At 32.1% G+C, this 14,819-nt stretch overlaps 1 protein-coding gene across 1 annotated transcript; it reads left to right on the forward strand.

Moving 5' to 3' along the window:
• The first annotated feature begins 3,953 nt into the window (after nt 1-3,953).
• Nucleotides 3,954-4,991, forward strand: LOC114293386 (uncharacterized). The gene has a single exon (XM_028237448.2). The coding sequence runs from the start codon at nt 3,954-3,956 to the stop codon at nt 4,989-4,991; it is 1,038 nt and encodes a 345-aa protein (XP_028093249.2).
• The last annotated feature ends 9,828 nt before the right edge of the window (nt 4,992-14,819 follow it).

The raw sequence follows: 14,819 nt of genomic DNA on the forward strand, positions 1-14,819 counted from the left end.
ATTTATTTATATTTATTATTATTAGTTTTTTTTTTTTTTAAGAACAGGTGCTCACCTTTTACGCAATGAGTTTTACCGTAAATTGTAACACTTTAATGACCGGAAATCACCTGTTTTGTAGGTGGTGAAATTTATTTATTTATATTTATTATTATTAGTTTTTTTTTTTAAGAACAGGTGGTCACCTTTTATGCAATGAGTTTTACATTAAATTGTTTATTACAGGGGAAAAAAAGTTATACTAATCTTTTTTAGATTTAAAAAATAGAATTGAGTTATATAAAATTTGACATAATTATATCACACTTCTTTCAAAATTTAATTGACATAATATTTAGTTCATTTATTAATAACATTTTGTTAGTTGTATGAATAAAAAAATGATACCATTTCTTTAATATTGAAAGAATAATGTTATATATATCAATTGATATATCAATTAGTGTACTAACAGATGTTGTTTCATAATTTTAGAGATTTTAGGTATTTATAATTTGAATAATGGATATGGTCACTAATAATGTTATAATATATGTTAGTACACTAATTGGTGTACCAATTGGTGCATGTAGCACTACCGATATTGAAATATTATTATATATATGTTTTTATTCTTATATTTGCATACAATCTGCATTAATTACAATTGTTTTAACTTTACTAAATAGGAGATCGGTGTAATTATATTAATCTTATGAGATTTATTTATTTATACATACATACATACATACATACATACATATATAAATGAATCAATTCAGTTTCAAATCATAATCATAACTATAAAATTATGGACCAAATTGTGAAGTATGGTTTACCAATTATAAATATTAAGACAAATCATGTATTAAAAAAATCAAATCAAATCAAATCATGTGGTTTAGTTAAAGATTGAACGTTATTTACCATTCACTAACCAAACTTTCAAGTTGTGTAATCCAATTTTAAATTAATTTTGAGTCATACAATACTAAATTATTTTATTAATAAAGTTGTGTGTTGTTACAAGAAGTGACAAGTAGATTAGTAATAAATAGTAAATATACAAAAATTGTAGATATAATGAAATATAAAGTGGTAAGTAAAGTACAATGCGTGGTAAAAAGAATCAAAACGAATAGTAAGTATTGTGCTTATAAATGGTAAGTACTTCCTCAATTAGATATCAGTTATAGTTCAATCAGACTCCACTTATTATTTCATTAGACTAGACATATTACTCAAGTAAACTCACATATTACTCAATGAATAGTAAGTAAAATCACAATCAATAATAAGTAGAATCATAATGAAAAATAAATATTATGTTTATAAATGATAAATATGATCTCAACATCAAGTTCTACAATTTATCTTAGTAACCATGATGGTTTCTAGGTGCACCCAACAATGGGTACAGATCCATTAAGAAAGACATAATATGAAATCTAGTGTCACTTTTATATTTTGATTCTGATAGTGCCATCATATAACCTATAGAAGATCCATTATTGAATTTTGATTTAAAATTTTTAGATTTTATTGTGATGATGTCGTAAATTATTTGCTAAATAACTCTTTTAGCAAAGAACTATGTTGTCAATGAATGGTAAATACTATCTAAATGAGTGGTAAGTAGAATCACAATCAATGGTAAGTATTGTCTGAATAAGTGACTTACTACTTAATTAATTATCACTTATTATTTAATAAGACTCTACATACTTCTAAATTAAATCTCACTTATTACTTAGGCCAAGTTTGGCATACCTCAAATAATCCATCTTTTTATCTTTTTATCTTTTTTTTATCACATCACCTCTCTACTTTTCTGTACATCTTTTCGTAAAAAGATAAAAAATGCACTTACTTAGGTCATCCCAAACAACCCCTTAATAAGACTCTACTTACTACTCGTTCATGCTCTACTTAATACTCCATCAAACTTTATTTACGATTTAATCAAACATGATTACTACTCAATAAGATCTAGTTGCTATTGATTGGCAAGTAAAATGAAAACAAATTATAGGTAGAGTCACAATGACTGCTAAATAATAAATTAAAAATATGAATTTTAAATTATTAAACAAAATATAAAATTTATTAGACTTGGCAAGAGGCTATTTTAGCCAAAAAGTCAAAAAGTTACTAAAAAAGCCAAAAAGCTAACCACTCATAGCAAAAAGTCAAAGATTCTCTTTTCTCTCTACTTTTTGCACATCTTTTCGTAAAAAGCTAAAAAGTCATCCCAAACATACTAGTTTTTTTTACATCACATTTTAGCCAAATAGCCAAAAAGTTACTAAATTAGCCTGTTCCCAAACGAGTTAGTATTGAAAAAAATACCACTTCATTTGAATTGATTTACTATACAGAAAAAAATATCCCACGTTATTTAGGGGAGTCGGGAGACCTATTTTTGTGTGGATGTGGCGGTTCCAATAATTTATTAGACTTAATTTAGTACTTATTAGTACATCACTTCATTTGACTTGATTTACTACTCATTAAATTTCACTTGCTACTCAATTAAATCTCACTTACTACTTAATGAGACTACTTACTATTTTATTAGACTTTGCTTGCTAGTCCATCAAACTTGAGTAGTAAGTTTAAAATGAGTAGTAAGTTGTTTCATAATAGTAGTAAGTTCAAAACAATGGCAAGTAGAATAAAAAAGTATGGTAAATACAATCAAAATGTATGATAAATATTATGTTTATAAATGGTAAATACTCAGGCTTCTACTTATTACTCAATCAGGCCCCATGTATTACGCAATGTTCCTTTACTTACTACTTCATCATACTTAACTTGTTAGTCAATCCAATCTCAGTTACTATTCAATGAGTTTTTACTTACTATTTTATTAAACTTTAGTTATTACTAAACTAAACTCTACTTACTACGTCACTAGACTTGACTTACTACTTTCTACTTCATGATAAGTAGATTGTAGTTATTATTCAATGACATTCCACTGGATTTTCACGGCACCACATCAATGACATACGATAAATGCATGTCGTGGTCTCTCACTTTTACGACTTGTTTTTTTTGCTTGTCGTAAATAATTTTTCAACCACGACGTGTCTATTGCGTAGGCCGTAACAATGATTTTTTACGACTTGCAATGTTTACCCTAAATAATAATATGACATGCATATGGCGTGCCGTTAAAACATCAACTATACACGACACACAAAGGCTAACCGTGAAATGTATTACAATTTTCACAGCGCACACAATGCTCGTTGTTAAAAGTATTGTATTTTTTACGATGCACACAGTGCTTGTCGTTAAAAGTATTACTTTTTTACGATGCACAATGCATGCTGTGAATGTTATGACTGACAAAAAATAGGCGCCAAAATGAAAGACTCTAGCACCAACACACCAAAAAAATATATTTAAAAAAAAATAAATATATCAACCCTTTGACTTCTAATAATCAAAAGGAACGGGTTAGAGCATCTCCAACGGTTCACCTAATGTTTCACCAAATCTGAGTTAAAAAATGGCCATTTTCTTAATTTGATACTTCACGCTCCAACGGTTCACCTTCATCAAATCTCATTCAGGACAACCGGATGGTCGACTGGACTGGTCGACCGGACTGGTCGACCGGTTAGAGAATTTTTTTTTTTTTAAAACCTTTCTGAACTGTTTGAACCAACCACTGAACTGTTTGAACCAACCAACGTGAACTGACTGATGTGAACTGGTAGGGGGCGACCGGTTGGTTGACCGGCCGGTCAACCGGCCGGTCGACCAGTAATCTTTTTTTTTTTGATTTCCCTTCATTTCTGTTCCTAATTCTTTTCCTATTTGTTTTTCCCTCCATTGGTTTACCCGTAATAATTATTTTCTTCTAAAATCTCATATAAACACATTATTATTTATATACCAGACAACTCCACAAGGATCATAGCTTAAACACAAGGATTATATCTTAAACAAAACAGAGGATGATGGATACTTTGAAATCCATGATATTTACTTCATTTTCATCCTCTTCTTCTTCCTCCTCCTCTGATGAGGAGTCTGATGATGAATATATGATCACACTTTTAGCAGCTTATGAGCAGAATACCAGTAGTATGCTTCAGATTCTTAAATCAAGTGATAGCTCAAAGAAAATAGGGGGTTCTGTTGTAGGTCACAAGTATATACGCAGAGATAGAAGGCAAGGTCATGACAGATTGTTTGCAGATTATTTTGCTGCAAATCCAGTGTATTTAGCTACAATACTTCGGACACGTTTTCGAATGCGTCGTCCTTTGTATTTGCGAATTTTGAATGCAATCGAAGCACACAATTCATATTTTATTCAAAAACAAGATGCAGCTCATGTAGTTGGATTATCTTCCCTACAAAAAATGACTTCAGCGATGAGAATATTATCATACGGTGTCGCAGCAGATGCAGTTGATGATTACATACGTATTGGGGAAAGCACTGCGATTCAAAGTTTGCAACAATTTTGTTATTCAGTGATTGAAATCTTTGGAGTAGAATATCTGAGATCTCCGACACCAACTGACATTGCTAGGTTACTTGCTATTGGCGAGATTCGGGGGTTTCCGGGTATGTTGGGAAGTTTAGATTGCATGCATTGGGAGTGGAAAAATTGTCCAAAAGCATGGCAAGGTCAATACGTAGGCCATCAAAAAAAGCCAACCATTATTCTTGAAGCAGTAGCTTCTTATGACTTATGGATTTGGCATGCATTTTTTGGAATGCCTGGGTCACACAATGACTTGAATGTATTAGACCGGTCACCTTTGTTTTCTGATCTTGCCCAAGGTAAGGCTCCCCCTGTCCACTACACTGTTAATGGACATAGTTACGATATGGGTTATTACCTTGCTGATGGTATATACCCGCAATGGGCAACACTGGTTCAAACAATTTCTTCTCCCCAAGGAGCTAAGAGACAACATTTTGCAATGATGCAAGAGTCTACCAGGAAAGATGTAGAGCGGGCATTCGAAGTCCTCCAATCTTGATTCGCAATTACAGGTGGTGCTGTACGTTTTTGGGATCCAAAAATGCTTGCCAACATAATGAAGACTTGCATTATATTACACAATATGATTATTGAAGATGAGAGGGAGGAGCACCTTGATTTTGATTATGAAATTTCATCTACCAACACACCAGTGCAACTTTCCTCTACTCCTACCAATGACTTTGAATCATTTTTGTCTCGTCATTTATGTATTAGGGATAAAAATGCATATCATGCCCTCCGTAATGATTTAATAGAACATATGTGGCATCTTCGCGGTGAAAACTAGATTCACCACAGATATATTTTGTAATTTTGTTTAGCAAAGAAATAGAAAGTTGTCTTGTTTGTAATCTTCATTATGATGCACTATATTAACCAAGTAACGCAGAAGTTATGTGATTAGATGTGCTATTGTGGTGATCCAATCTTCAATATTCATAATTGTTCTCTGTTCAATTTATGACAATCATCAAAATAATTTATTTTAGTATGACAATTCTGTTTTGGAGTTCTATAATTCTGTTTTGGAGTTGCAAGTTTGCTTCACTATTGATTCCTCAATAAGTCTAGGAACACAAATATCAAATATAGAATATGACATATATGTTTTACATGAAATGAGTCTTATATGTGGATCTCATATCATGTACATCACATTTCATATGAGACATATGTGTCTCGTGTTTTGTATTTATATTCCTACTATTACTCATTGATTCCCTTCCATCCTTAAACAGTGAATCACACATTTCCTAAGAATCTTCAATCTTTTATCAAATTAAAATTTGATGACAAATTTGGTAAAAATCACCTCCAATCTACATCAAACTTGTATTAAATCAAACTTTTACATTTCTTTCATCAAATCAAGGCAAAAAAAAGCTTTTTACCAAATTTGTTGAAACAAACTTTTGGGAATAGGTTTGGAATTTTTAAAAAGATTTGATGATTAAGGGTTTGGCATTTTTAAGAAGTGAGGATTGGAGCATTCAATTTTTTCATCAAATGAAGCATTCAATTAATTAAGGGTCTGGCTTGTGGGATTCATCATGCATGCCATTATTTGTGCATTCGAATAATTGCTTTTGTAAGGATTTATCTTCAATATTCATAATTGGACTGATTGCATGCATTTCAGTATGTATATTCAATGTATTTGTATGTATATTTGTTTTAAATTCAATGCATTTTCATTATTTGTGCATACATTATGTGTGCATTATTCAATGTATTTATGCCATACATTATTTGTGCATTATTTGTGGCATCAATTATTTGTGCCATTCCGTAAATTATTGATGTTGATGCATTGAACATTCAACCTACTTTTCTGCCACATTGAACATTTAACCTACAGTCATTGTACTATATGTGGCAAATCATCTATTGAACCACCTACCATTCAGAAGATCACACCACCTACAATTCATTATATGAACCACCTATCAATTCAACCACCTACCATCCTCTATATCAGCTCAACATTGGCATCACCACATTCATATTTCACATGTTTTCATTGAAGCCCTCTAACCACACACTCTACATTTTCAAGTGCGAATCCACATCATCACCAAGGCAGCATCAGTAGGAACAGAGGAACAAGGCAGGATCATCAAACACAGAACAAGAAGGCAGCATTAAAAGAGCAAGGTGATTCACGGGGCAACCGGCCCTTTCAAATTTTTTTTTCCCCTTCTAGTGTGCATGCCACTCAATTGTTCAACTTGTTTACAGAAGACAGGAACATAATTTCACTATATGTTACTTTCATGTTTTCTAAATTAATGTAGTTTATTAAAACCTGTACCACAGAACTGAATTTTAAGTTTCACTTGATGTTACTTTCTTGTTTTGAAAATGCATGTAATTTATTAAAACCTCAACTACAGAACATGAGTTTATTTACTTTCATGCTTTGAAAATGAATGTTTTTTACTTTCATGTTTTGAAAATGAATGTAGTTTATTTAAACCTCAACCACAGAATAAGAGTTTACTTTAATGTTTTTTAAATGACATTAGTTTATTAAAACCTCAACTACAGAACAAGATTTTGATTTTTACTTCATGTTACTTTAATGTTTTTAAAATGAATATAGTTTATTAAAACCTGAACTACAGAACAAGATTTTGATTTTTATTTGATGTTACTTTGTAGTTCTATAAAATGAATGTAGTTTACTAAAACCTCAACTACAACACTGAATTTTCAGTGTGCATGTTTTATTAAAACATGAGCTACATTTATTTGATATGTACTGAATATAGAGTCTGCATGCTTTATACTACATTACTATGTTCTTAAATTTTTAGTGGCCATGCTTCATTAAAAATACATGTCTACATTTTAATTCTAAGTTCATGTTTTCAGTAAGCATTTTAAAAGACAGTGTTTATGTTAATTACTTCATTATAGCACATTTTTATTAAAATTCAACAGATATTCACATCATGCCTAGAACTAAAAGAGTGAGAACAGAAGCTGGTGAAAGTTCTAACCCTCGACGATGCGAACAACAGCAGCCTCAAAATCAGTCATATCCTACAGATGAATTTCTCAGTGAAAGTCATGAACTAGCCTTTCAAAATTTCTCAAGCTGACCTATTGTAACAGGGAGGAGGGTCAATCTGCCACCTCAATATGATGCACTACTAGTTAGTAAACTTGAATCAATGGGATGGCTAAATTTAATTAATTTACCCCAAAAGGTATATCCATGGCTAGTATCCCTTTTTTTATGTTCACCTAAGAGTTACTCATGAAGAAGATGGAAATTTTACTCTTTTGTCATATGTGAAAGGAAAGGGTGTACAGTTTGATGTTCCTACTTTGGCACGTATTATTGGAGTTGAGGTAGGTGATGAAAATACCCATTTTCAGACTGACGCTGAGTTAGTTAATATTGTCGGCAATGGTACTGATGTATATACTACTATATGTCAAAACAGATTTACTGGAACTAGTCTACAAGCAAGACATTTAAAATCTTATCTTCGGATCCTCCACCGGTGGATTGTAGAAAATGCCACTCCGAAAAAAGGACATCATGATGCGGTCCCATATTTTAATGCCTATTTGTTATACTGTTTTGAGGTTGGGCAGAAGTTAGATTTGTCTTACATAATTATGAAAGAAATGGTGCTGGCAAATCAAGAAATGGGCCGGTCATTACTGCTTGGGGCACTCTTGACAAAAATTTTCAAATATTTTAAGGTTCATTTTGCAAATGAAATGGAGATCAAAATCCGTTCACCCATTACGCAATATACTGTGAATCGTGCTGGTGCAGCCGCCAATTTAATGGGAAATGATAATGCTGCAGATGATTCAGAGGATGAAGTCCCACCAGATGATGGTCCACAAGATCCTCCTGTCAATGTGATGCCATCAACTGAACCACCTCACTATTGGACTGATTTTTTGGCCATAGAAGAACAACGTTATAATCAACGCGTTGAATGTGAACATCAAATGGCTAATCAGGTCAATTCGTTGGGTATTCAGTTTGAGACATTTGCCACTGCACAGAACTCATTAATTGAACAATTTGGTGAGTTCCGTTTGGACATTGGAAGACGTCATGACGTGGCAAACAATCGCATTGATAGAATTGAGCATCGCGTAAATGACATATACCATCACTACTTCCCTCCTCCACCACAACCAGATAATGACTGTTGATCGGTGTGCCATTATGTGTTTCCATTGTTTTGTCTTGTATTATTTTCACAACATTTTGTTAGGTAAAATGATCTTGCCTTGGTAATACTTTAGCACCATCTTTTCGAGCTTCACTCATACCATAATCTGTAATATGTTATTAATGTTTCTGATTACTTAAATTTGTATGAAAGTTTTTGAAAGGTGTAATGGTAACCAAAGAAAAGAATAAATGATGTATTTATATGTAAGTAGTTATCTGTAATACTGTATGTACATGTACAACATATTCTTATTTGAGAAATCAGATAGAGGAGATCCATTGAGATGAAGATAAGACGCAGATTGAATGAAGGGTGAAATTATAAAACCTTGGAATTATAATCATCTATAACAATATGAAGATGTAGCCCTTGGACTTGATTGCGTAACAGAAGAACAACACCCATTTAGATAGTTGTAGGAAATTGTAGAAGAAAAATAAAAATATGAGCCCCTTATCTGACATATCCATGAAGAAGAATTTCATTCATGATAACTACTTAGCAATTGGTGTGTTTTGTTTTTACCAATCAATATGGCATCCAAAGAAGCAGTAGAGAATAGAACGCAACCATCTCAAGAAACAAAAACTGAGAACAAATTAATTAATTTCTAATTTTACATAAATGGAAAAGGCAAGTGAGACATTTCATATAATTGTACACAGTTTTTCCGTTTCCTTTTCCAATAGATGACACCAATAGATGAAACCAGTAAATACAGAACCTTTCAAGGCAATCTATTAGTTATTCGAAATAAAATCTGTAGTTGAAGATCTTCGTAGTACGCCCTTTGCATTGGATTTAAATTTGTCATGTCCATTGACATTATTTTATGATCTTCATTTCGTTGTTCTCTTTCATTCATCATAGATAGGAGTTTTAGTTGTTCCTCCCTATCTTCGGCCCTTCTTTGACGGTCTGCAGCTTTCTAGTCACGGTCGATCGCCTTTTGTTCATCTCGCTCAATAGTTCTAGCTGAAATAGTTGATAACACTTCAACAATTTTGGATTGGTTGGCAGCCATTTCATCAAATCTACTATCGTGGGTTGTTTGATTCTTCAAGTTCTCTTTTGCTGCTTTAGTACCAATTGGTCGTGTTGATGGATTAGATGGTTCTTTGTGCAAAACATTATTCTGGTTGGATTGAAATGCATCAGATTCTCCAGTTGGTGGATTAGAACATGGATAAGCATGTTGCGTACTCTTTTTGGATTATGTTTGAAATTCATCCCACTTACAACTTCGGCGCAAAATATCCCAACATGTATCAAATGTGAAGTGTTTTTTCTGTATTGCATGATACATCCGCTTTGCTTCAGCGACCTACAAAAAAAATTACAACAATTTTAATAACAAATATACATTTAGAGAAGAAATTTGATATTTAATAACACAAATAAATGTTACCATGTATGCCTCAGTTGTTCCACTTTGTTGCCTCAGTTGAATTTGTTCAAGAAAACCACAGAATTTATTAATTGCCTTTTGCATGGCAGACCAACAGTGAGACAAAGAAATACGGTTTCGATTTGATTCACTACTCAATTGTGAATTAAAATTAACAAGTACTCGTTCCCAAAATATAACCATAGTCTGACTATTACCAGTAATGGGATCTTGAGAGACTGCTAACCAAGATCTACATAAAGTTTCATCTTCTATAATTGTAAATGCTTTACCACGAGAAACACGAGAAGTTTCTGAAATGAAATGATTATCACTGCTCTGCGTGTTCTGTTCTCGCGAAGTTTCCGACATAAAATTAATATCAGTGTTGTACTGAAACATTTGTGATTATTCAAACATTTGAAAATCTTCCATAATTTCAAAAAAATACAGCACATACAATATGTAAAATAGCAAAAAATATTAGAATGATATACAATCAATATTGAACCTCAGAATCAGATAATTTAGTCAGATAATATAAATTAAAGTTTCAAAGGAGAAAAATCACAGAAGAAACAAAATTCACAACATACAATGTAATGCTCTTCTCAAAATAAAATACTCTGTCATCTTGATATACAAAACTGATATATTTTATAGAACACATTATCAACGGTAAATTTTAAAAATACTCTGTTCATGCAACGGTAAATTTATTAAAACGGCTACTTTTAAAATATGTATATGAGATAACAACGGCAAATTATCAAAAGACTCTGTCCATCCAACGGTAAATTTACTGAAACTACTAGTTTTAAAATATTTATATAAAAGATAACAATTTGAATTATATTTTCAATGAAATTAAAATTTATATCACCCTTCAAATTATTCCAAATTATTCCAAGTCCACAAAATAAGCTATCTAAAAATAAACCTATCTGAAATTCTACCTGTTCAAACCAAACCTGTTGAAAGCAGTTGAAACCTACCATTCCCATGCTTAGACCGGGCGACCGGATGGTCAACCAGCCGGTCAACCGGTTCATCAACAACGCTCAGGCCACGGACCAGTTCAAACCCATCAATTCAACCAGTTCAAACCCGTCACAGTTCAAACCCGTCGCATAATCTGATGAACCAGTTGACCGGTTGGTCAACCGGCCGGGCAACCGGCTGGTTGACCAGTGTACCTCTTTCAACGGTCAGTAACAGTGATTTGGTAAAATCCCTATCTTGTTCTCAGTTTGATACTTTTTTTGCTGAATTCTCATTTTGATATTCATTTGGTGCAACGGTTGAAGTATAAAAAAGTGTCTTTTTCATCAAAATTTGAATCTGATGTCAATTTTGGTTCACCGTTGGAGATGATCTTAGGCATAGAGAAGAGAAGAGAAGCGTTCGAAGAAGCAAAATCGCAAGGGAAGAGAAGGGTCTGAGCACCGAATATTGTTCAAAACATCCACTCCTTGGCTTCTAATGACTGAACATAGAATATTGTTCAAGAAGGAAAACCGAGAAGAGAGGTAGAAGAGAGAGGCTTCGAAGGGTAAGGGTTTCAAATGGTGCTCTCTCTCTCTCTCTTCACCCTACTCTCATACTCTCTCTCTCATATTCCCCACCACACCACCAATTTCTAAGGTTTATATATCTCGTTGTGGCAAATCGACCCAATTGAGAGTTCTGAGAAGCCATGGACAAAGAGACACCACTCGTTGCTGAACACTCGGATTCTGAAACCCCAACCAAGAGCCTTCTTGTTGATTTTCTTGGCTCATGGTGTTGCTCCGAACTTGGAGAATACTATCAAACTATGAGTTCTAACTTTGCTTGTTGTCATTTTTAGAAGTTTTTTGAAGCAAAATTTGATTTGACTAATGTTTTTTTTTTTTCTTCTAGTGTTTAGTTTATCATTTTTATCCTTTTAAACTATCAATTTCTTCTATTTAGTGTTCTATTTCATCTATTTGATTTGATTAATATTTTTTGCATTCAAGAATTTTGCATATATATGTATACACACTCATATATGTTTGATTAAGTTGGTTAGAATTGATACTACTCTTGCCCCAAAACTGTAATTGATGTGTTCAATTTCATGTGCATATATGGTGCTTGGTTGCTGAAGACAACGTGTTTGACAAAAGTCCCAAGTGAGGTGAGCTTCCTCTTGCTTTGATTCTCTTTTCTGACTAACCAAACATAATATTTTTCTGATTTGATTACTCTGGTTGATTGTATGTTACAATTTTTAGCCTAATTTGTACTTTTTTTTATATGTTAAAAAATTATTTTTGTACTGTGATTTACTGCAGAGGTCTAAATGTGTGATCTTTGAGTGAACTGAACTCTCAATTCTGGAACCCTTTGTCACCACCACCAAGGATCCACTAGAGTGAAATTTCCCTAAAGTTTCTTAGAGTGCTATATTGTGTGGTTGAGATTTATTGGCAAGTCATATCAGAAAAATTGATGTGACTTGCCAGTAAATCTCAACCACATAATGTAGCACTTTAGAAAACTTTAGAGAAAAATCACTCTAGAGGATCCTTGCTCTTGTGACCACTACTATTGTCATGTTGCTGCTTTTAGTTATATGTTTATAATCACCTCAAAAATAATGATGGGTTCATTACTTATGTCTTTTATCAACTGATTGGTTTGCCTGCTTTTGGCTTTTTGAGTCTAGTTGGATTTGCAAAACCATTCAGGACATTTAAGTTCTTTGAAAATATTGTCAATCTATTTATAGCATATTATCAATGAGTAATGATTTACACACACAAAAGAGTGTATGAAATTTGTATAGTGTGATAGTTGTGTGCCCATTCATTTCAAGCCAGAAGAAGATTAATTAAACTGGCTTATTATTCCAATATTGGTAGTCACCTTGCTTGGTTTCCAGTTTTCCAAAACACTTTTCAGAAAATTCTACTTTCTTATTTTTCGTGTTTTTTTTTTTGTTTTTACTGAATTTTTTTAATATTTTAAGCAATTTTTTTTTTACTTTTTAGACACACCTAACATAAATACACCTAAAAAGTAAAAAAATTGTAAAAAAAATATTTTAAAAATTCACTAAATACCAAAAATATAAAAAAAATACAAGAATTCAGTACATTTTTTGTATTTTTATGTATTTATTAATTTTTTAAAATATTTTTTCACAATTTTTTTACTTTTTAGATACATCTAAGTAAGGTGCATCTAAAAAAGTAAAAAAAAAAATTAAAATTTAAAAAATATTCACTAAAAACAAAAAAACACAAAAACCAAAAAAGTCAATTTTCAAAAAACTTAATCCAGAAAACTCAAACCAAACACAGTGATTATTTTGTATATAGTTTATTTTTGTTTGCTTGTTTTTCTATTTAATTAGGAAGGGATTTATGAACTGGTCTCAGCAGCAGGAAGATCTCATCCAAATGAGAACTCACTGAGAGAATACCCAAATCAGGCTAGGGGTTTTTTTTTATTGTGATCTCAAAATTACTCTGTTGTTTCAAGTTTGCTTGGGTGCTGTTTAAAAATTGCTTTTTTTAGTAGTTTTTTGTTGGTATTTTTTGTGTGGTCTTTAGTGATTTGATTTTGATTTTTGGTCTTTAGTAATGTGTGACAAATTTTTACAAAAAAATTAATTCTTTTAGGTTCAAATGTGAAAAGATGCTTTAAAAAAAAATTGGTAGTTTATTGAAGACCTATTAATGAAAATTGAAAAGGTAGATTTTTTTGTTTTTGTTTTTAGTGCACTTATTTTGAATTTTTTGTGTTACATTTTCATTTTTTTTTATTTTTTATTTTTTTAATGTTTCATCTAAAATATTTTCATTAGAAATAAGAAAAATGCTTGGTAGCTCCAATTTGTGTGACCTGAAGCTTGAATGTATCAAAACGATGTCGTTTTACTCCTAAAACCACATCATTTTGAGACATTCGAGCCATTTAGGTCATGAAAATACGAGCTACCAAGCATTGTTGTAGAAATAAATGAGTGAATAAATGTGATAATTTTAGCCGATTGGTAATAGAGCCCAAACTTGTGAGTAAATCTCTCTCTTCTCTCTCTTCTTTTTATTTTCGGGAAATTTTCTCAAAATCAATTTTGTTTTTTTTTTTTCTTCTTTTCCAAATAGTTTCTTGTATGCTTTTTTTTTTATTATTAATTTTTTAAAAATTTTAAAATTTGGGAGAACATAATACAGTTCTGAAAGTGGTGCAAAATGGATCCATATGAAATCACTTTAATCATCAATGAGAAAAGTAGAACTTTTGGCTGTCATTGTCGAGCTAGAAAACTTAGATTTGAGGGCAGCTACTCCGTGCAAGTACAAGTTGGAAGTTAGGTTTGTACCCAGTCCTTGCCTCTCTCCCAGGATTGGGGATGGACAAGGACATCACTTGATCTTTGTAATGCTCCCAAAATATAATCATAAATCCAACCAAAATCATATATAAATAACTGCATGAATAAGAATGCAACGTTCTTTCATTTCATAAAGTTAATGGTACAAAAGAGTTTAGAATAAATAAATGCTCTATAGGCTTAAACCTTTCCAAGTCTTGGCTTGGTTACAACAAAAGTGAGACTAGCTCATACACTTAAAGTCCTTAGCTATGCAAAAGAAAATACAATAAAATAAAGAAGCTCTTGCTCTCAAAGTCCCTCCAAGCTATTGCCCTAGCAGAGGCATATCACCAACCAGTGTTATTAAAAGCGCGCCTAGGC

Source organism: Camellia sinensis, chromosome 4, assembly GCF_055761805.1.
Source record: "Camellia sinensis isolate YWXY chromosome 4, ASM5576180v1, whole genome shotgun sequence".
Classification (NCBI taxonomy): domain Eukaryota; kingdom Viridiplantae; phylum Streptophyta; class Magnoliopsida; order Ericales; family Theaceae; genus Camellia; species Camellia sinensis.